The sequence below is a fragment of the Rattus rattus genome, chromosome 5 (genome assembly GCF_011064425.1).
Source record: "Rattus rattus isolate New Zealand chromosome 5, Rrattus_CSIRO_v1, whole genome shotgun sequence".
Taxonomy (NCBI): Eukaryota; Metazoa; Chordata; class Mammalia; order Rodentia; family Muridae; genus Rattus; species Rattus rattus.
The window spans coordinates 137,258,094-137,280,751 of record NC_046158.1 but is presented as its reverse complement, the minus strand read 5'-3'; the positions used below and the strand labels follow the sequence as shown (position 1 = coordinate 137,280,751).

At 53.0% G+C, this 22,658-nt stretch overlaps 1 protein-coding gene across 1 annotated transcript in view; it reads right to left on the bottom strand.

Annotated features, from left to right (window-relative positions):
- The window catches only part of Vstm2l (V-set and transmembrane domain containing 2 like), a 29,473-nt gene that overhangs the window by 5,713 nt on the left and 1,102 nt on the right, over window positions 1-22,658 (bottom strand). Inside the window, exons 2-3 of the mRNA XM_032904639.1 lie at window positions 3,541-3,710; window positions 1,722-1,772 (exon numbers count right to left, since the gene is read on the bottom strand). Of these exons, the coding sequence (XP_032760530.1) occupies window positions 1,722-1,772; window positions 3,541-3,710 (221 nt within the window). The remainder of the gene's footprint in view (window positions 1-1,721; window positions 1,773-3,540; window positions 3,711-22,658) is intronic.

The window sequence follows — 22,658 nt, the reverse complement described above, 5'->3', positions numbered from 1 at the left end:
GAGCAGTGAAGGGAGAAACAGGACGAGATAGGAATACATTTCTAGGTAGAGAGCCTGGCCTATGCAAAGACCCAGAGTTAGGAGGGAACAAATGGCCCTAGGTGTGGCAGAATGGTCGCAGAGCCTTGAAGGCTAAAAAGAAAAGTTTGTACCACTTCCTAAGATCTTAAGAACCTAGGCTGTGCGCCCACCTTGGGTGTGGTCCGCTCTGCCTGTGTGTTTAAGAATGCTGACTCGCATGGCTGTGTAGAATGCTGGGCCTGGTACCAGGCCCCGAAGCCCCAGCTGGTTCGAGGATTATGGAGATGGCTGGGGGTGACTTCACACTCCCACGGAGAACATTTATTTTATTTAACTAATTAGCATTGCATTCCCCTCTCACGAGGCAGGCAGCCTGGAATTATAATCCTCTCAATCAATTAGATAATTCTTTCTTTGCCAGAGCCCAGAGAAGCTCATGAAATGGGACACAATAGAGGCAGAGGGTGCGTCCTCGAAGCGACTGTATTGGTACTTATGGAGACCTCTGCCCGAGAGGCTGATGGGTACAGAGGCAAGGAAAGAGCATGCTGTCGGCTGAGGGCAGGAGAGCAGGGCTGGCAACCTTAAACTATGGGTGGCTGTCATTTCCACATCCTTCCGAACGGTACCAGGGGCTACTGTGACCATCCATTCAGTCTCTCACTTGCTGTCCCCTCCCCTGAGTGGCTGTAGGAGCCTTCTCCCTGGCTTCCTGGCCACAGTGCCCTCTCTTTCTTGTCCTGGTGGTCTCAGGGCCCCGAGTTTCCCTATATTCCCTAAGAAGCCATGGGAGACCCAGCCAAAAGGGGAGTCGGAAAGGTCGCCCCAACACACGTGGGTTCCTACACCATGAGTGTGTTGCTGGCGAACTTCTGCAATCCATCCTGCCCAGAATAGTCTCCTCTGCTTCCTGTTTTTTATTCCCATTGTATGTTCTTTCTTGGCAGTTCCTCTCTTCCCAATTGGGCTTCAGGTACTCAAAACCCCACAGTAACTGTCACATCCCAGCTCCTGGTGTCCCTGGCTTCCCTGGGCTCTGGCAGATGACAAGAAGCTCAACAACACTAGCCACACTTCAGGCCCTCTCCAGCTTCAGCTGTGCAGCCTGTAAAATGGACCAATGCTTGGCACTCTCTGTCCAGTATCACAAAGGAGTGGACGCCTAAGGCCGGCTGGTCCTGGAGTCCCTGCTCTAGGAAGTCACACCCGGGGACCCTGAGGTGTTCCAGCATTAGTCATGACGGGACAAAAAGAGCCCACTCAGCCTCCTGAGACCTTGTAGCTTCCCAATGACAAATGGGGCTGAATCAGGCATGGAATACCACAGAGGCACACCTGGCCTTGGCCCACCAGAGGAGAATTCGTCTTCTCTCTCTTGTCATTTTTCCTGCCTGTCATTCAGCAGACTTGAAAAATCTCTGACTAAAAAAGACCCAGAAAAGCAAATGGAAAAAACAAAAAAAAAAAAAAAAACAAAAAAAAAAAAAAAAAAAAAACCCTCACCAAGTTCAGGCACCTCCTTGTCCCCCTCCCACTTCCTCTGTCTTCTTGCCCAAGTTCCCTGCTGAGATGGACCAGTCCACCTCCCACCCCCACCCCCTACTCCCCCCATCCCCAAAAAGTCAGGTTTTTGTTTTGTTTTTTGGTTACAGCTTCATTTTCCATTAGACCGTTTGTGGAAAGTCATTATCAAAACTCACACTTATTTTGGTGGCATCCTTCCCCGAGTCCTCCTGCTGGGAAGCTTTTAGCTGGGGGTGGGGTTGGGGAGGGAGAAACAGAGAGCAGAGACAGGTGTTAGTGAGGGGTGGGGGTGGGGAGAAACACTGTGGAGACAGAGGACAGGCAGGAGCACAGTCAAAGATGCTGGGTTTCATCTGTGCACAGTCCGTACATCTGTGGATGTCACCCCGAACCCCGTTCATAGAGACACTTACACACATTCTAGTCAAAATTTAAAATGATAATAAAAATATAAAGGGTGGAGCGATGGCTGGTTAAGAAAACTTGCTGCTCTCCTAAAAGATCCAGCTTAGTCCCCAATGCCCAGCTCCAAGGGATCCAGTGCCCTCTTCTGGCCTCCCCAGGTACTTGCACTCACGTAGTGCACACACACACACACACACACACACACACACACACACACACACACACACACGAAACTAAGATAATAAATAAATAAAATCTTAAGAAAAAATAGAGGTCGGTCCCCAGCTCCGAAAAAAAGAAAAGAAAAAAAAAAATAGATGTCATTCATGAGGTCTGGTATTGGGTCCCTCAGCTCAGTGTTTACTGGCAATGCAGGAGAGGGAAGCCAAGGGGGATAAAGGAGAACCACAGAACCAAGTGTCTGGGCTCATGAGGACGCTTGGCTATCAAGAGGGTGTGTCCGTGTGTACACACAAATAGGGAGCATGTGGGTGGCATGATCCTACAAGTACGTGCCTGCTCTCCATCTGGGAATATGCCGGTACTCTCAGTTCACATACCTGAACATACGTTGGTAGCATATGCAGTTGGATGCTTGGCCATGTCCTGGAGTCTTCCACCCCAAATACCCAAGAACACCTCTAAACATCTCCCGAATACCCAAAAATCCTTCCTAAAGGTTTCCCCTGGTCACAGGAATCTCGCACAGCTGCATGCAGCAGGCAGACATATTGGGAATCAAGACAGAGATTGCCAGGAACTTGTACCAAGGATGAGGGTGTGTGTGTGTGTGTGTGTGTGTGTGTGTGTGTGTGTGTGTGTGTATGAAGGTGTGCACATATCTGTTCATGCGGGTATGTATATATCTATGTGCTGCTGTACAGATGTATGCATGGGTGGCTACTGTCTCGGGTGTGCCTAAAAGCAGACCCAGAATGCATAATGGAAGTGTACTTGACTCGTTTGGGAGGGAAGGCTAGGAAACATGGAAGGGGAGGTAAGGAACCAGACAATGGCTTAGCTGGCCAGCTACGCCTGAGCTGCCACCTTACCTTGCCAAGGCACCTTGGGGACACCAAGTCTTAGCAATGACTCTGCCTTAGGGACAGGAGACAGGTTGCTTCTCTGCCACACCCTCTTATCTCTGGGCCAAGGCTGTCCCATCTGCTTTACTGATGGCCAGTGCAGTTTCCCAGAGATAACCCATAGAGTGGCAGAGGTGGTGGGCTGAACTCAGGAGACCGTGCGTGGAGGGTTGAGTCTGTACGCTGTGCTCCGGTGCAGGGTGCCTATCTGCATGTTAAGGACAGTGCTTAGAACCAACTGTGTGACAACGTGGCCTTATGGGGGAGCCCTCTACAAAAATACTGCCGGTGATATGGGAAGGGAATAGGAAGTGTCCTAAGACCCACTTCATCCATACCCTGACGGAGACTCCGTGTCTCTGGCCTCAAATGGCCACTGCTCTGGCTCTCACCTGCCCTACCTCTCCCAGGAAGAAGTGCCAGCAGGTGTTGCAGAGGACATCGAGATGGCAGATGCAGAGTCCCCAAGATCCCCGCAGAGAAGAAGCATATGCCAAGGTCTTACCTGGTTGGAGGCCCATGTCTGCTTGTCAGTCCAGTCCCGGTGGCTTCGCAGGTACCACCACTGGATCTCCAGTGAGTAGGATGGGGAGCCACTGCCTCGGAAGGAGCAAGCCATCTCCACATCCTCTCCTGTCCGAGCTGTCATGTCATGGGGCGTCTCTGTGAAGAGTGCTGTGCGGGGAACAGGCAGATGAGGGCTCAGAAACAGAAGCCTGGCCCCAGGGCAGCTATGAATGGAAAGACACCGTCCTAGAGGCTGAGGGGTGCGTGGGCAGAAGAGTGATGGAGGAGCCGACTTGGAATCGAGTCGGCCAGGAGGCAGGGAGGCTGCCAAGTTTAATTCTTCCAGATTCTTCCATTCACCCCACCCGGTGCCCAGCCCTGTGAACCTTGCCCCAGGTTGTGGCAGCCCCACCATCTCCTAAGTCAAACCCAGACATAAGGATCCAGCTTCCCCTGGGGAGCATGCACCCAAATCACACTGTAGCCCTCCTGGGGAGCTCTGTCGGGCTCCTCCCTCTGCCTGGGGTCTTGCCTCTTCAACCTCTTCTCCCAGTTCCCTCTGCTTGGCTATTCTCAGTTCTTGCCTGGCTCCCGGGGTCAATCAAAGCTCTGTTTCAAGTCACCCTTTTGTGGCCCCCCCCAGTAACACTTTGTTCAACGGTCACCAGTTTGGCTGCTCCAGATGTGCTGAGGGAGGAGGAGCAAGGGAGAGAGGCAGCCGCCCTGCCTGGCATTCCTGCAGGGCCCACCACCAAGTCACAGAACAACCAGTTCCAGGAGCCAGCAACAATCCTCCCCCAACCCCCCACCCAGGTCACTCTGCTGCAACCCCACTTCAAAGGCCCGGCACCCCTCCCCTCCATATGCTCTGGTTCTTTCTCCCCAAACAAACTGTCTGAGTTGCAATTAGTATGCCTTCCTCCTCTCCGGAGAGATTATCTCAGACAGACGGAAGGTGGTAGATGCCTAGCAACTGCGGTCACCCCAGGAACGAGATGTCTGTCTGCACCCGCCCCTGGACTATGCAGTCCCCCAGGCCCAGCTCAGAGGAGACACTCCTTGCCCCAGAGGGTCTCCTGTCCCAGGAAAGAGGGAGCTGCCAGTGCAGAGGTGACATCCTGAATTCAAGGGGCTTAACCCCCTCCACAGGACAATGGGAGTTTTACACGATGAGGTTTGACCCTGCACCCACCTGGGGGCTTCTCTGTCTCTACCGTGCACAAAGCCCCCACGTGGAGCTATATTTCTGCAGCTTCTCTGCGCTGAGAGAAAGCCTAGCAGGCCAAGGTTTACAAAGCGTCTTAAGGAAGAAGAAGAAAAAGGCGTTCCCTTTTCTCTGCAGAGCAGAGGGGCTGCTGGGCCTGGGTACATACATGGCTTGAACCCCCAGGGATGTGGTGTATGGTGAGCTATCTTTGTGTGTGGCCACCGGAGAGCTGGGCTGTGCTTGTCTGTCCCTAGGGGGCAGGAGGAAGGCAGGCTCCTGCACGGGTAGGGCCAACAGAACATGCCCCTCCTTGCCACAGCTCAGGGACTGTGTCAAGCCCTCGGGCTAAGTCTCAAGCTGCCTTTGACTCTCTACCTCGACCCTCACAACTGGGACTTCAGGAAGCTCAATGGGTGCTGCCCCAGAAGAACTCCAGGCCCTTACCACAGGGCTAAACCACCATTTTCATGCTGGCCTTCCTCCTTTCTTCCTTCCCTCCTTCCTCTCTCCCTCCTTCCCTCCCTCTTTCATGAAGACTCTTTTCACACAGCAGCTGGAGGTTATTTTAACAAAGTACAACCCACTCCATGCCTGCTCCCCTCTCCCCTAGGGGAGGAGCCAAAGTCCTTACAAGGAGAAGCTGATCTGTATGTAAGCTAACAGAGTGACCACCAATGACAGTTTGCTGAATGGATCAAGGACTCAGATTTTAGATTTTATTTTAATTCACTTAAATGTAACCATTTTTGTACAGGGATGGTTACTGTCCTAGGTGGCATAGCTAAGGTGTTATCTGTTCTCCCAGGAGGTAATAGCCATGTCTGAGTTCTCTATCTCTCTCTATCTCTATCTATCTATCTATCTATCTATCTATCTATCTATCTATCTATCTATCATCTATCTATATCGATCATCAGTCATCAGGAATGGGAAAAGGGCCTTGTTCACTGTGGGAGGTCAGTCTATTTCTGAATGTCTAGAAAATGGTCTCCAGGGCCCACATCTGGTGATCCTGGGCCAAACCTTTGTGGCCAACATCTTGCTTACCAAGCAGAGAAGAATCCAAGAGTGTCACCGAGAACCTGCCACCAGGAGGAGCCAGTATGGCCCTGTAACAAGTGCTCTGTGGGTCCAAGCCTTAGGTCTGGGTGGCCAGGAATGTGACCAGTAGGAGACTCACCTGTGGCCTACCCAACAATGCCACTGCTAAGACTCATAAACCAGAGAGTGACACTACCTGCCCTCCCACAGAGCAGGTTCCACTTAAGATCCTGGAGCTGGGCAAGGGAGACCACATCAGGCCAGACATGTGACCCTGGAGCCTCAAGAGGGAGAGGGTCATCTATGTGACTCCAAGTGGTAGACAGGGAAAAGGGTGACAGGGGCCCAAGGAAGGGCCATGCTTCTGCTGTCCCCACTTAATCTCTCTTGGCCACAGCCCCTTGCCCACCTGCTCACCCGAGCAGAGCAGCCTTGTCTGGGGCCTTCAGTTTCTCTCTAGGCTCAGAGAGCACACAGTCTGAGTGAGTGGACAGCAGTTAGGGTCAATGAGACCAGGTTCCAGTCTTTGAGTCCCTGAGATAGCCCTGCCCTATGGCCTGGGGTGGGGGAGCACAGGACAGGGCCCACCCCAGGCCACCTCTCCACCGAAAGCCCAGTGCTGGTCTAGGGCAGCTCTTTCCAATGGAAACATGGATGGAGGAATGACATGGCATTTCGAGTCACAGGGACACTCCATTTTCTCATTTTCTGGTTTCCTCATGAAAGAAGGTTTTTTTTTTTTTAAAGCTACAATTAATTTTGATAATATATTTTACTTAAATCAATACCAAAATATTATTTTAACATTTAATAAAGTTACTAATTGGATATTTTACCTTTTTTTTTCTTTTTGTTAAGTAGTGGAAATCTGAGCGTATCTCAGTTTGGGCCAGCCTCAGCCTCAGTGTTTGGTGGCCTCTGTGCAGTTGTCTTAGCAGGCAATGAACTCCCTTGCCTGTCCTTGTGATTTAGAAGGGGGCTTCTGGGCCCCCACAAGGTGCAATTCTTTCACCATACTGCAGTAGAGGCAGAATTTGAACCCAGGACAGCCTAACTCCCAAGAACTCCCAGCCCCTCCCCATAACATACTTTTTAGGGCATTCAGCTACTCTGGGGTGGGGGGCTGTTTCCTTTGTTTTATTTGGAACAAGGTGTCATTGTGTGGACCTGGCTGTATTGGAACTTGCTCTGTAGATCAGGCTGGTCTCAAACACAGACATCCACCTGCCTCTGCCTCCTGTGTGCTGGGATCCTGCTACCACACTCCTGCATCCATTCTTTTCCTTGTAGAGTTTGTTCCACAACTGGGCAGCCCTGGGCTGGGAGTGAGACTAAGTCATTTCAGTGCTGGCCTAGCATGCATGAGGCCCTGGGTTTGATCCCTCTCACCACAGAGTCTGGGCACAGTGGCAGACAATTGCAGTTCCAGCATTTAGCAGGTGGAGACAGAGATTAGATCTCAAGATCATGCCATGGTGGGTTCAAGGCCAGCCTTGGATACAAGAGACTTTGTCTCAAAAAGAGAAGTGGGCGTGGTCCCTGCTGGTCAGTCTGCAGACCTGGAGGGCAGGTAGGGTGTAGTTTCATCAGTGCACAGGCCTGGTAGGACCACTGAGGCAGCTTGCCCAGTCTGAGGCAAGCAGGAAGACTTCCCTGAGGCGGTGTGCCCTGGTCTCAATCCCAGTACACATACCACCCTGAGCACACAGTGGAGAGGGTTGTCAAAGGAAGACTACAAAGCCATTGCTATGGCTACCTCAACCAGCTCCCCTTCCCACAGGGGCTCTGGTCCCCCTCAGACTTATCAGAAGCTGCAAGGTGGGGCCTCCCTGGTTCCCCTCAGTTTCAGCCTCGTAGTGAAGGGGCAGAGTGACTGAAAAACAAATAAAGAAGCAGGCTCTGTGCATGTGACAGAGCATCCAAGTCCCCTGTCCACAGTCAGCCACCTAAGCACATGGCTATATCGCTCCAAGCAGCCTCAGGGTCCGGAGTATGGGGGGAATTCTGAACGCACTGGACCAAGAGCCAAGTAGTAAGCTTGAACCTGCCTCGGCTGACTGTTTGGCTCTCACCTCAGAATGTCTCCCCATCGTGAGCACCAGTTTGTCTGCAAGATGGGCTGAGTCCCAAGGCCACTCCAAGGAGAAGACTATGGTATGTCTCCTGAGGCTGTGCTCTGACCTTAAGAAGAAGGCGATCTGGGAGAGCTTCAGCGAGGAGGAGGTGGGCTGGGTACAGTCCGATGGCAGGGGTGAAACTTGGGAAAGCAAGCCAGCTTTGGTAGCAGAGGCAGGATGGGGGTCCTGCAGGGCTCTGCAGAGTCAGAGGTGTGTGTGTGTGTGTGTGTGTGTGTGTGTGTGTGTGTGTGTGTGTGTGTGTGTGTGTGTGTGTGTGTGTTGGAAGGGGTGGATACATCGCTACAGCCACATACTGCCATCTACCATGAATCAGCGCTGCACACCTCGTCTCCAACACTCTCATTTCCCGGCCCGACTACAGAAAGCGAGCTGAGAAAAGTGAGGAAGCTACCCACCCCCACACAGAACCACACTCTCCACCTACATATGCTCAGCCCAAGATGGCTGCCCCTGTGTCCCCTATGGGGCAGCTGTCATCCTAATTGTCCCCTTTTTTCTAAGCTGGGGTTAAGAGAGGTTAAGCAACTTCCCCAAGGTTACAGAGTGAGTCTCTGGTTAAACAGAACCCAATTTTAGAGGACTTCAGAGTGGGATCCTGACCTCCTTCCAAGCCCCAGCCCCAAGCCCCTCTCCTCCCCACTAGCCCTCAGCCTCCCAGGGGCATCTTAGACATGAGCTCCACTGTGAACCCTCTCCTCTTTAACCACCGCCAGGTTCCTTCCAGATCAGGTACCTCCTGAGGCCACGGTGTGTCCCCCGGGTGGTGTAATTATAGATTTTGGAGCATGGGTATATGTGTTCTCCAGCCCCAGGGCCTGCACCCGCCTGGCTGACTCTCAGAGAAACTCGGGGAAGACAATTAAATCCAGCATCCACAAATTAGGATTCTGTAGGAGAAGGAACAGGGGCTTGATTGAGCGTGACATCGGCTGCCTTTCTGCTGTTAATTGGGGCAGCGATACACTCATTAACCCCAGGCCCTATCGGGCATCGGCTGCAGGGACTGGTGCTGAGGCCTGGTTGAGCCAGGCTTTGGCTTCTGGCAGGTCTGAAGGAGCTGAGGCCAGAGCTGTCCTTCAGCATCAGGCCTTTCTAGCCTGCTCCTGGCCTACCCGCATAGCTCCGGCTTTGCCTTCATTCCTGTCAGCCTGCCCCTCACTGTTCGACCTGGCCCAGCCCCTTTGCCTCTCTGAGCCTGTTTCTTTATCTGCGAATGGGCAGGGGCTGCTGAGAGAAATGGCTCAAGGCAGCATGCCCAGAGTAGGTGTTCACTCAATAACCCCACCTCTCAACCCTTGGCCCCTAGAGAGGTGTCTTCAGGGCCTCGTGGAAATTTCTGGATAATTCTGACAACTGAATGTGACAATGGAACATCTGTGGCCCCTGTGGCCGCTCATCCACCATTTGTGGCCTCTTTATCCCAAAGGCACTCCTTCCGGAAGTCACTGGGGCCTTGAACACCTGAGGGACTCATCCGCCCACGAATGGGTGACCAAGCCTGTCTCCCTGCTGCTCTGAGCCCAGATCACACATGCACACATACATGCACACACACACGCACACACACACACACACACACACACATGCACACACACACAAACACACACACACAACACACACACACAAACACACATACACACATACACACACAAACACACACACACACACACACACATGCACACACACACACACACACACACACACACACACACACACACAGCCTTTAGCTCCTCTTGCATGGCTGTGTTTGCAGGAAACATGCCGCTGTCAGGATGGAGGCTTTGCCTGAGCTGAGACTATTTCTGGAGAGTTCTGACAACAGCTCGGCAGAGTGAACACACTTTAACTGTGTGTTTTACACACTTAAAAATAGTCAGTATGGGGCTGGAGAGACGGCTCAGTGGAACACTGGCTGCTCTTCTAGAGGACCTGGGTTCGATTCCCAGCAAGCACATGGTAGCTCCCAACTTTCCATAACTCCTGTTCCAGGAGATCTGACAGCCTCATGCAGACATACATGCAGGCAAAACATTGATGTGCATAAAATAAAAACGAATACATTTTAAAAAGTCAATGTGACAATGTATTCTCTGAGTGTTTTACTACATTTTTAGAAGCCCTGAGTGGTTTTCCTGAAGTCATAGCAGCCGCCCCTAAGGGAGCATTTTGTAGCTTGTATTGGGACCGTGCCCCCACACTGCACTTCCCAACCCTGGGGTGTTCACTCCTGGTGAGGGCCCCTCCATGTGCCCATAGCTTCCCTGACCTCTTCACTTGTCTCTGTTCCATCATCAAACCCAAGCAAAAACTGTTCCTGCTCCGTCCCAGCACACCAGGATGGTGCCAGGCACACAGCAGGTGCTTAGTGAACCCCACCGTGCCGTGAACCCCACCGTGCTGTGAACCCCACTGTGCCGTGAACCCCAGTACAGTCAACACAGCTGCTGCTGCACCCCTGTACAAATCCACACGGAACCTTGTCAAGATGCCCAAGAAAACAAAACTCGGAGGGCCCAGGGCCATCAGGGCTAACCCCCTGCTGCAGCATAAAAGCGGGGAACCCATTTCACACCCCAGTTTTTGTACAAGAGACCCTCCTTCCTTCAGGCCTGGTTAGGTGGGCAGTCATCAGTCTATTTGACTGGAGAGTCCTGGTGCTCAGAAAGGGAGCGGCTGAGCCTGAGGTCACAAAGCAGGAAGGCACGATGTTGGCTCACAGCTCCAGGGCTGGCTGAGCATTTTATCTAGGCCCCCTCTTTCTTGTAGGCAGTGTGACAGCTATTCCAGGGAGGCTGCTTGGGACCCAACCAAAGCGGTACCCCTGCCTCTCCTCCCCTTCCCTGTGCACCCTTATCCTCCCCATCCCCATGGGGATAGTGGCTCTCCTGGTCTGATTGCTTTACAGATCCAATCCTCTCACTCAGCACTGCTTAGGAGAGGAGAAACTCCCTGAAGGAGCTCCGGTGAAGAGCCAGAGCCCCTCCTCCCTGGAGACCGTGCAGCTCCCCCTCATGGGAGGCTTCTTCCTGGGTCTCTCTCTTCCTGGGCCTGATAGATGCCTGCACTGGAGGAGAGGTGTGTAAAGTGAGAGGACTGCTTGAAAAGGAAAGAACAGGCAAGCACGACCTAGCTGTGTGCTCCTTTCGAGAGGCAGATGGGAGGAATCCTGTCAGACGGCTGAAGGCATGTGCGGTGAGCCCTAGTTGGAAGATGGCTGCCCGGAGGCAGGAGGACCGTGAAAGACCAACTCTGACCCCGTCTCCCCAAAGAAAGGCTCTGTCTTTAAGGAGCACAGAGCGGAACACAGACACACACACGGGCGCCTACTGTATGAACAAAGGCTGAGACGGTGTGGATGCTGTTGAGGGCGTGGACTGTTTCTAGTGGTCATGAGGCATAGCATCCCCTACCCCTCTGGGCTTGTCAGACTGTTTGTGGCAACTGTGGGAAGAGACACAGGGTCTGGAGGATCCTGAGGAAAGGTATGCATACATTGACCTGGGGAGTCAGAGGAGGCTGGTGACTGAGGGGACAAGCCTGGACGTCACAGTGAGGGGAGACTCGAGACAGCCAAGAGCCCGGCCGCTACAGGCATATTTCTACATCCGGCTTTGGAGGCCCGTCCTCCGCACCTCCACAGGGCACCTGTACAGTTGGTGATATTATTTACTTAATATTTATTTTCAAAGCATCTTTCTCATTTTACTTAAATAAATTCAGCTTAAAAGGAGACTTTTATTACTGCCATAAATGGAAAATCAGCATTGCTTGCCATCCATAGAGGGGAACCGTAAAAATCAACACTAGGCAAAGCAGGCATCATCAGTGAATCCCAGCAAGGCTGCAGCCGGCTCGCGCCTCTGCCTCCTGTCTGCTCCACAAACACGGAGGCCGGCGAAGGGGAGGTGAGCCAAGAGGTTTGTTACTAAATCCAGAGCAGCAACACACAGAGACATTTTTTTTTCCAACTAAAGGGGTTTGGAGCATAGGTCCTTCTAAAAGTGTGGGTACCCACGGGTACCCCTAGTTTCCTGGCTTGGTTCCGTCTCACTGGTCTAGTATCAAATTTCACACGCAGAGCTCTGAGACCTGTTTGGTGCTGTGCCACAGACAGGAGCCTTTGCCTGCCGCTGCCATGGATACTTTGTATCCCCTCCACTTTGTGATGCTTCCGGCCTCAGGCGCTCGGAACAAGGGAGGAGAAAACCAAGGCAGAAGACCCTCAAGTCTGTTATCCTCCAAGCAGGGAAGCAACGGCTCAAAAGGCTGGCTTGCTTCCAGAATGAGGTGTGTGCCCATAACAGACACAGGAGGGAGTAGAACACCGAATTCATGAATTTTGAATGAAATGGGGAACTTCAAGCTGGGTCTATCCCTGTGGGAGCCAGCTTCCCTCCTGCACAGGAGCCATACCCAGTGTCTCCTATCTCACCTGATCCAAGGCCAAACCCATCCCAGCAGCCTGAGCCGCCTCAGCCCCTGTCCTCATAAGTGTGGCTATGCTGAGGAGGGGACAGATTAATGAAGGCTGCTTGATGTGGGGGGCATGGTAGGTCCCCAACACCCACTGCTCCTGGTAGGATTATGCATTGAGGAGATTTAGACCTGAACATGTTAACCCAGGTGGGGTCTCTGCCCACCCTGGGGTGTGTGTGCGTGTGTGTGTGAAGCTTGCCACAACCAATACAAATACAAGGACAATGTATTTGAACACTCAACTGTATGCAGGGTGCCCAGTGATACTGTGCCTCAGTTTTCTGTATCTCCATCTATAAAATGGGAATGATGGCAGCAGCTGTCCCAAAGGATTGCTGTGAGATATAATACCACCACTATCTAATAAGGTGGTCTGTTTCCGCCTTGGAGAGCTATTTCCTTCTCCTTCCCCAGTGCATGTGCCACCATGCCCAGCAGCCAAAGTGAAATTTACTTAAAATTAACCAACCTAAAAGTAAAGGACAAAGAGCTGCTGGGAGACCCATAACATTACAACCCTCCCTGCTCTCTAGTCCTCACCACAGCAAAGGACGCCCTGAACAGTAAGCCATCTCCCTGCTCCACTTTCCTCCAGTCCCGGCAGCAATTGTCTGTGCAGCCTCATTGGATCGGCCCGCACTGGACATTCCTACGTGATCAGATGTGGTGTCCCACGATTGGCTTCTTTCACTGAGCACAGTGGCTTTGAGGGGGGTGGCAGTGTCTCCTGACATTTTGGGGTTTTTACTTATTTGTTTGTTTTTACATTTCTATCTATTTTACTTTGCGCCAAGAGTCAGGTGGGGCTTGCCTTGCACCATGACACTGGTATGGTCAGAAGACCCTTTTGGGAGTTGGTTCTGTCCTTCCAGCATGTGGGTACTGGGGATTGAACTCAGGTGGTCAGGCCTGGTGCCTTTTCCCACAGAGCCACCTCACTGTCCCTCATTCCTTTTTGCACAAATCAGTCAGTCCTTCCCTCTTTCCTTCCTTCCTCGTTTACAAGAGAGGGTGTCACATGTGTCCCAGACCAACCTACAAATCGCTATGCAATCTTGAACCCTTGGTCCTCCTCCCTCTGCCTCCCAAGGACTGAGATTACAGATGTGGGGTACCAGGCTCAGTTACATGGCACTGGGAATAAAACCTGGGGCTTCGGTGATGCTAGGCAAGTGCTCTCTCAATGGGGCTATGTGTTTCTTGTTCGTGTGCTTGCTTGAAACAGGGTCACTCTCAATTTGTAGCCTGGGTTGGTCTGGAACTTTCTTTGTACATTAGGCTGGACTTGAACTCTCAGAGATCTGCCTGCCTCTGCTTCCCAAGTGCTGGGACTAACGACCTGTGCCACCACCACCCAATTATTCCTTTAATGCAGTAAGAAGTGTCTCCTGATTCCCATGACAGTCAGGAAACATGGCCCTTCTCACTCTCCTCTTACTTACGGGGAAACTGAGACATGGAGAAGGAAAGCTCAGTTTCCTGCCGGGCCACTCAGACACTAGGCATGCACCCACTGAGCAGGCTGTGCTGTCATCCTGCAGCTGGGGGCAGAGATCTTCCCAAGGCCACCAGCACACCGAGGGAGATGGCAGTGGAATTACAAATCTAGGGAGATTTAAGGAGAGCAAAAATATTCTGGCACTTGCAGGATTGTGGGAGTTGATCAGGCTTCCCTGGTGGAATTCCTGCCTCCTCCTCCTCCCACACAGGCCAAAGGGAGGGAGAGGCAGGCAGGTGTGGGAGGCCCGGGGAGGAATGCCAGGGACGGCAGGAGGGAGCCAAGAGTCCTGCTGGCTTCAGACACTTTCTTCTTCTCAGCCTGGCTGTCCTGCAGAACCAGTAGGAGTCCCTTGCTCTGACGGGACTCCTCACTGCAAAGGGAAGAAAGAACAGCTGTGGAGAGGCCAGAAGGATCCCATGGAGCGTGGGGGGGAAGGGAGGAAAGGCAGAGATGAGAGCAGTGAAAGTACCCAGGGTGCTACTGAGCAAGGCTCTTGGGTAGCTCAGTTGTTAGGGGCAGAGACAGGATGGCCTCCCCTGGACCCTACCCAGAACCTCAAGTCTGCTAAGTCCCAGCCCTGTTCAACCTGCCCAACTGCACTTGGGATCCCCGAGGTGCCATCCAGCCAGGGCCCTGAAGACTGATAGACCAGGGTTGTAACTCCCTCTACACTTACTGTACTCCAGTCCTAGGCTAATCTCTGTGTCTCTTGTTTTTTTCATCTGCAAAATGGGCGTGCAAGGCCCACACCTGGCCCGAGGAGTCCTGACAGGCGGCTGATGCCCCCTCACCGGGTGGGCTTGGTAGGACTCCTCCCTCTCCAAGGCTCTACTCTTCAATTCCTTAGGGGAGGACTAGCTTAGCCTGGCCTCTCTAAACCCAAGGACAATTCTGGAATCAAGAACAGAAGGGGTTCTGCCCCACCCCGAGGGGCTTTTTCAATTCTGGTTCCCTCTGCCTGGGCCAGAGGCACAGCACCAGAAAGGAGAGAAGAGAGGAGGGAGGAGGGGCATACAGGACGCCAGTACTGGGCTAGTGACAGGGGACTCCTGCTTGCAGGGGGGTCTAGGCACATAAAAGGACTAGTGTGTGACCAGCCCTGCCCGGGGCCTCCCTTGGGCATCAGCCTGCCCCTCCCTCTCTGAATCTGCGTGCCCTGAGACCATTAGTGTGGCTTTGTTTTGAGTGCTGTCTCCACTACCAAGAGCTCTGGCCGCAGGGCCTCCATTAGGGACCCTTTCCCAGGGCCGATGACAGGCGGCAAACAGCTCCCCAGCGAGCGGGCAGTAATTGCCGCTGTCTCCAAGGCCGGAAATGATTTTTTTAAAGCCCCACAAAGCAAAACAGACACCTGGCTGCATGCTTTCTGCCTTCCCACCTCAGCCAGGAAGCAAGCCCTCCTGGTATGAGCACAGGGGGTAGAGTCTCCTGACATCCAAGAGTATGCTGAGGAATCCAGGCCGGGGGCCCAGGCCCACTATGCTTCCCACGGCCTGTTTTCTCATCCACAAGCGAGGCATGTAGAATGATGTCAAGGGTACCTGTGGCTTAGAGCACAGGAGACATGGAGGACAGCTAGAGGGAAGGACAGGAGTGAGGCAGGCAGGGAAGGGCAAGGGTTTGTGATGGGGGAGGACTTGGCACAGGGATGAGCTGGGAGAGGACGCACTTCATGCACTTACATACACAGGCGGGCATACACACGGGTTCCCACCTCCTCCCCGGACGACACTGCCGCCCTCCCCAGATACTGAGCCAGCATCCCACAAGCCCACACTCAGTGAGCCTCAAACTATACTCTTGGTCTTCTGGTGGGCAGCATCCCCTCCCACACCAGCCTGAGCTCCTGTTCCCCACATTGCATCTCGACCCAGGCTTTTCCTACTCTCTGGCGGGCGTGTGGAGACAGTTCAGTGTCTGTCTCCCAAGCACAGCGACCTGAGTTTGATCCCCAGTGTCATAAGGGTGGAGGTGGCAGTGTATGCTGGTAATTACAGAGCAGGGGAGGCAGGGGTAGGTGGATCCTTGGGGATCAGGTAGCCAGCCTGGCCTGATCAATAAGACTCGGGCCAATGAGAAACCCTGTCTCAAAAAGCCAAGATGGGCTGGGTCTGAGGAGGAACATCTAAGGTCGTTCTCTGGCCTCCTCTACATATGCATACAGTAGTGGGGGTCCTCATTAGACTTGGAGGATTATGGGGTCGCTGGAAAGAGTGGGGAGCTACTGGTTTGGGCAAGTTGTGACCCTCCGAGCCTCAACAATCGCTCACTCATTCATTCATTTGGTTGACATGGATTGAGTACCCACGCTGTGTGGGCGTTTCAGAAATAGGTAATATATGTGTGTGGTTCTGAGTTGTCCTTGATGAAGTGTGTGTGTGTGTGTGTGTGTGTGTGTGTGTGTGTGTGTGTGTGTGTACAGACAGAGAAGAGAAAGGTGGGGGGACATTTGGAGAGACGATGGTGGGAATGGCAGACACAGAGAAAGGAACAAAGGAAGGTCCTAAGGCAGAGAGGGAAGAATAGAGGACGGAAAGATCTGGAGAGACGGACTATCAGGGGAAAGTGGGCCCAGGGAGAAAGACCAGGCAGATGGCAGGCACAGCACCTGGCAGGTGGCACTGTTGACCCTAAGCTGGTAGTTCTCCAAGGCCCCTTTCTGCTCCTGAGCTGATCTCCCAAGGGCAATGGAGGCTGACCCCGAATCAAAGGCCACAGAGCAGAGGTTCCCAGGCTGGTTCTCAGGCAGGGAGGCGAAAGGATAGCTAGACTCCCTCCCCACCTGTCCTCTCTCCAACTATAGTCCCCAAAACACGCTGCAGGCACGCATTTAAGCAAAGCCATCACTGCCTCCACTGGGATCCCCCACGTGGAGACACTCAAACAGCACACGCACTCACAGAACCCCAGCATTCTCCCGACAACGGCAGACTGGGGCTCCAGAGTGCCCTGTGGGTTCTTTCAGGTAGAACACAGCACCCCCGGTAGCCTGGCATTCCCTCCCCCATGACAGCCCCACAAGCCAGGGCACTGAGCCAGGGCACTGTCAGGTTCAGGGCCAGGGACTGCCTACACAGTCTGCTGGCAGCCAAGCAAGCAGCTGAAAACTCAAGTGCCTGGCTGTGTGCGCCTCGCCCGGGCTGAGCATGGCTGTGCCCTGCCAGCGGTGTGTCTCCAGGTCGGTCATACCTGAGGTCCCCTCAGCATCGTGATCTGAGAAACTGGGTTGCCCTTGACTCCATGGTGATGGCCACATGGTGGAGAAGAACGGAGATGCGGAACCTCAGCCCCCCCCCCGCCCCCACTCAGCTCACATTTGCTACTCTGGGCAGAGCGTGGGCTTTGGAGCGATTTTAGCAGCCCAGCATTTAGAAGCAAACCCAGCATTGCTCAGGTGAGGAAACTGAGGCCAGGAGAGAGGCAGGCAAGCCAAACCCAGCAAGGCAGAGGCAAAGAGGAGCTGGGCAAAGCCACTGGTGTGTCTGCTCACACTGATGTTTTACTCTGAGCCAGAGTAAAGCCACCAGGCCAATGTCCCCGACACAGCTCTTCATCTCCCGTCCCACCCACCCCTAATCGGCCCGTGGCTAGCTGGCAATGCATCGGATCTTTATGAACACAGGCTGTGCTCGGCCTTCTCCAGCGTCCACTGACTCAAGATAGAAACCCAGCTAAAGAGTGGCTGGGTCCTGCTTGCACACTTCCTGTGCTGGGAGGCCCACTCTACGCGCTGTCACGGTCCAGAGGTGAGTTCCCGTCTCTGAGCTGAGTGTCACACCCTGCTTCCTGCTCCCTAAACAATCTCACAGAATCTACTTAAATATTCCTTATGGGTACAGTTGTCTGTCTTTCCCACAAACCCGACAACTCCCCATGGCAAGAATCTTATCTGTCCACTTCACTATCAGTCTCCAGGAGCTAAATGGCCTGGCATCAGGCAGGTGCTCAATTGGTGTCTGTCGAGCAAATGAATGAACAGCTTCTAACACTTGGCAGCATCCCCCAGTGAGGTATAGCCCTGGCTCGCCCCCAAAGCTGCCCATTCCCATTCTGGATGCCCACAGCCAGGCCTGGGTGCCACCTGCACTTAATGATGTCCTTAATGGTTTCCTATGAACAAACCCACTATTTTTAATACCCAGTTAGTCTCATCCTAAGCAATCATATCTGTGAGATCACGGTTTTGATGTGCTGGTTATATTTTTCCAGCCCACATTAAAATAAATGTACAACTATTAAAACGTAAGAGGTTTGTCTGGGCCTTCTCTCGGTGAGGACTCAGGTTTGCTGAGGCTCTGGGGAGGCTTTGGGAGGGATTGAAACTGAAGTTGGGGGTGAAGCAGAACTGAACCAGAGAACCCACTGATGGCTTCCAGGTAGGAGGGGAGGGACTCAGCTGTGTGTGTGTGTGTGTGTGTGTGTGTGTGTGTGTGGTGGGGAGTGGGGGGTCCAGCCTCCCATCTTCCTTCTCCAGGATACTGGGCACCGCAGGGAGTCAGCAGGTGAGTACTGGTCCTGTATCCCAGATGGTCACTGGCTGGATGGCTTCTCTGGTTTAACCCTCTGCTTCTTTTCTGGTGTGCCATCAGATCAGGGAGGAAGCTCACTTGTACCCCTCCCCAACCTGGCAAACACATCCCATAAGCACCCATGGGCTGGGCCCAGGCTACCCAATGCAAAGTGAAGTCAGTCTTACCCACCCCTTGCTGTGACCGGTGGCCTTGAGGGGAGTCCAATGTTGTAAGATTTTTACTGCAAACTTGTGATACTTAAATTATCTTAGTGTTTTATAGATACATTAATACAGAGGGAGCAAGTGTGAGAATTTGTAGCTCAGACTTTTACCTTGCCGTCCACCCACCACCCATCCACCTATCCATCCATCTGTCCATCCATCCATCCTCTGCACCTCCCTGAGCTGGGTTGAGATGCTTTTCCCACAGCCCCTCAACTGTCAGTTTGGTCCTAAAGGCTTAGTACCCGGAAGTGGGCTTCAGTCAGGTTATCTCTCTTTCCCTCTCTCTCCTTATTCCTTCTTTCCATTAAAAAAAAAAAAAAAGATAAATGTGGTGGCTTTTTAAAAAAAAAAAAACGACATCTTGCTATGTAGCCCTGCAGGCCACAAGGAAACTCCCCATCACCCTTGCTATCCCTGAGTGTAGCAAAGAGTAGAGCCCGAGAGAGACCACCTGTAGCTTCAGTTAGGCAGAATTGGCCCCAGGAGTCTGCTACGGGCAAGGTGTCGAAAGCATCTGGTGCGAAGGCCTTGAGGTAAACCATTTCTGAGGGCCCATTTCCCATAGGAGGCTGGGCGCCCTTAGCCCAGGCTGAGTATTTGAGAATGTTGATGGCGTAATCACCGGTGTAGGAGACAAAGGAGAGCACACGTTTTCACATCAGAACCTTCAGGAGACAGGACTCAATTTACTTCAGTCATCCAGCCACCAAACCAGCCAGTTAATTGATGGTGAGCTACCAACAGTCAGGTAAGGAACCAGGAAGGCCAGAGACATTTTTTTTCAGAGCATGAGATGCATGTCAGAGCCAGGAGCCCCTCCTCCAGGGCACCCCACTGCTTCTTCCTGGCAATGCAAAGCACCTCAGAGCAGCAACCGCTCACCGGACTGAGAGCCAGGCCAAGCTGGGGGCTTTGTCTGCACTAGGGGGACATTAATAATTGAAGGTGCTGGGCTGGGTCGGGGACTGCATGCTGCAGTGGGCTTTCGAGGCTCCTCTGTCTAGATCACTCCTCCCTAAGAAGCCAGAGCAAGCCTGAGTACCACTTGGTGATTCCGGCTTTATATCCATAGCAGGTAGGAGTTACAATTTGAGGCAGGGGTTCCTATCTCCAGATGCCAAGAATTGCCTTGGAGTTCATTAAAATGCAGATGGGAGCTGGGACTGGGGTACAGCTCAGTGGGATCGTTCTTGCCAAGCAAGTGCAAGGCCCCGGGCTTGATCCCCAGCACAATTAAAAGAAGGGAGCATGAGATGGCTCAGCAGATAAAGGCGCTTGCCGGCAAGTCTGACAAACAGAGTTCAAACCCCAGGACTCATGTGCTGGTCCGAGAGAACCATCTTTCCTCTGATCTCTACAAGGACACCTCAACAAACTAAACAAATGGAAAAAAAAAAAAGAAAAGGAAGGGAGGAAAGAAGGAAGGAAAGAAGGAAGGAAGGTCAGGTCTATGGTCTGGGGGTGTATACAATATCACAAATACCCTGGTGGGCACACACTAGGCCCTGTAAACGACTTCACAAAGCTTCTGCCTTCCTGTCCCCACCCAGAGAAAGCACAGGGAGCTCAGATACGAACTCCAGTAAGATCCCCCACCTTCCAGAGCTTCTGGTCCCTCTTGGTGAAAAAAAAAATGCTGCCTTACCGGTTCCCCTGGGAGTTAGGGCTGTGCAGAGAAAGGTGTTCATTACAGGATTGGGTTAAGTCTGCCCAAAGGCTAGCCTCAAGATGAGAGATCCAGAGTCACCAGCACACCTTATTCTGAACGTGGTCCTCCAGGCCCTGGACAGGCGCAGTGACCTTGGCTGAGTCGTTGGCTCTGTCCAAACTCAGTTTCCTTGAGTATCTATCTGATGCCAGCCTCACACAAATGACGCCGGCCTGCAGGAGTTCGCAGTGGCACGAGGTCTGGGCACTTGGAACACAGAGTCAGCATTCCGTACTCTGTAGCTCCCTCTCCTCCCCTCCCTGCTGGGAGCATAGCGGTGAGCTGCCCTTTTCTTATGAGGAAAGCCACGGGCAGCTGCCATTACCATGTAGGAGGTGTGAGTTTCCCCATCCTGTCTCTGAGTGCTGGGGTTCGGGTGCCTTCTTAGAGCCAGGCATCATCCATTCTGCAAGCCTTTGCAATGCTTCCTTTGAAGGAGGTTGCGTGGATGTGGGAGGGTGGCGCTGGGGAGTAAACAGACATCCTCGCTGACCTGCCTGGCCACAGACACTCCGTGCGGAAACCCCTGGGACAGACAGGTGCAAAGCTGTAGCTGGTGGCTGGGCAGGATCAAGTGGAGCTGGAGTCGTGAGCTGTCACCAAGCTAAGCAGTTGAGGCTCGTGGGCTCATCCCTAGGAACCCCTGCTTTGAGCCCCAACCATCTCTCCTAAACCCACAGACACCATCCTGACCTGGCCGTATTCCCTGAATCAGCTGAGGACACACAGAGCCTCAGAAAAATGAAATGATCAGGCTCCGATCTGCTAAACAGCAATTTCGGGGCTTTTTCAGCACACACAGCTTTTATCAAATTGGTATTCTCCTCCTGAACACAAATGGCTTATTAGACATGACCCACTTATTCGCCGTGTCTCACTATCATTAATAACTGTTTCTTTTTGTGATTAAGTGAGTGGCTCCAGACCCTTCCTGTGGTGACAGGGTGCTGGGCCCGGCAGAGGGGCAGCTGTGGGGCTCCTTAGCAGCCAGTACTTGGTGACTTTGAGCCTGGCAATGTCGAGAAGGCAGCCTGGCCCCTGCAGAGCAGCAGGGCCATTTCTTGAGGGACAGAGCAGGAGGTCCCAAGGGGTGACCCGTTTATCCAGAGACACAGTCAGGAGGGGATCAGAATCCCCAAAATGGGTCCTGTCCCCTTTGCATACAGCACCTCGCTTGGGCATTTGGGGATTGGTCCAGCGTGGAGATGGGGACATTCCTGGGGCTGGGCCCCCTCAGCGCAGCTGGCATTAGGGGGCAGGAGGAGACTGTCACACAAAGGAAAGAACCTGCCTGCTCAGGAATGACCCAAATTCGGAGGGTCTGGTGCCCTAAAGACAATGACCATAGGCCTCAGAGTTCCATGTTCGTACCTCAAGGAATCTCAAACTCAGAAAGGCAAGTCCTTCTCAGAGAAACCTCCTAGTATAAGTTTTGACAGTGCCAAGGAACTGAGCTGGACGGGCGGGCAGGCAGGAGGGGAGAGAAGGGAGGAATTCCCAGTTTCCCCTGAATGAGAAAGAATGTGACAGGGAGATGAATGGCCTGGACAAACTGCTGCTTCGCCCGACAGACCCTGGAGCCAGCCTTGACTCAGCCGCTCTCTCACTGTGTGACCTTGGGCAACTCCCTTCACCTCTCTGAGCCTTGATTTCCCATCCGTAATTAGAGCATCCTTTCCCTGTTTACCGCCTCTCCTGCCAGGTCAGCAGAAATCATGATGGACACAAAGGTATGTAACTGCGTGCGAGAGGTTTCTGTCAAACCTAGCGAGGTGTATGTAGACACAAGGATGCGGGCTTCCCTAGAAGCAGGGATTCTGAGCATGGCTTTGAAACCCCTCCCTCTGAAGCAACCCCATTCCTGCAGCACACCTGTGAAAGGCCTTCCCTGGGTTTCGAGGCTCTGGCACAAACCCCTAACTCGCCCCCATCAAAAGAAATCATCCTGTTCTCAACCCTTTGTTCAAACCTCCCCCAGCCTGGGCACACAGAGAATAGCATGCATGCTGTTGTAGCCTCTGCCGTCCTGGTCTACCCTGGTTTCGTTCATCCCTGCCCCAGAACACAGCATGGCTCAGGGGCAGGGAGCCTCCGCCGCTGCCCGCCTCACATCACCCAACTCTGCTTCCAACTTGGGCTCCTGTGGAGAGGAAAGAAGCAGGCAGTACTGGGAGCATTTGCTTGCTCCCTGCTCCCACAAAGTCGAGGTTCAACACTTCAGTCCTCTAGGGGCAAGGTTGAGATGGGGTGCCCGAAATGGGGGTACCTGGTAGGATTCAGGGGTTCCTGCTCACCCCCCAGAGACAA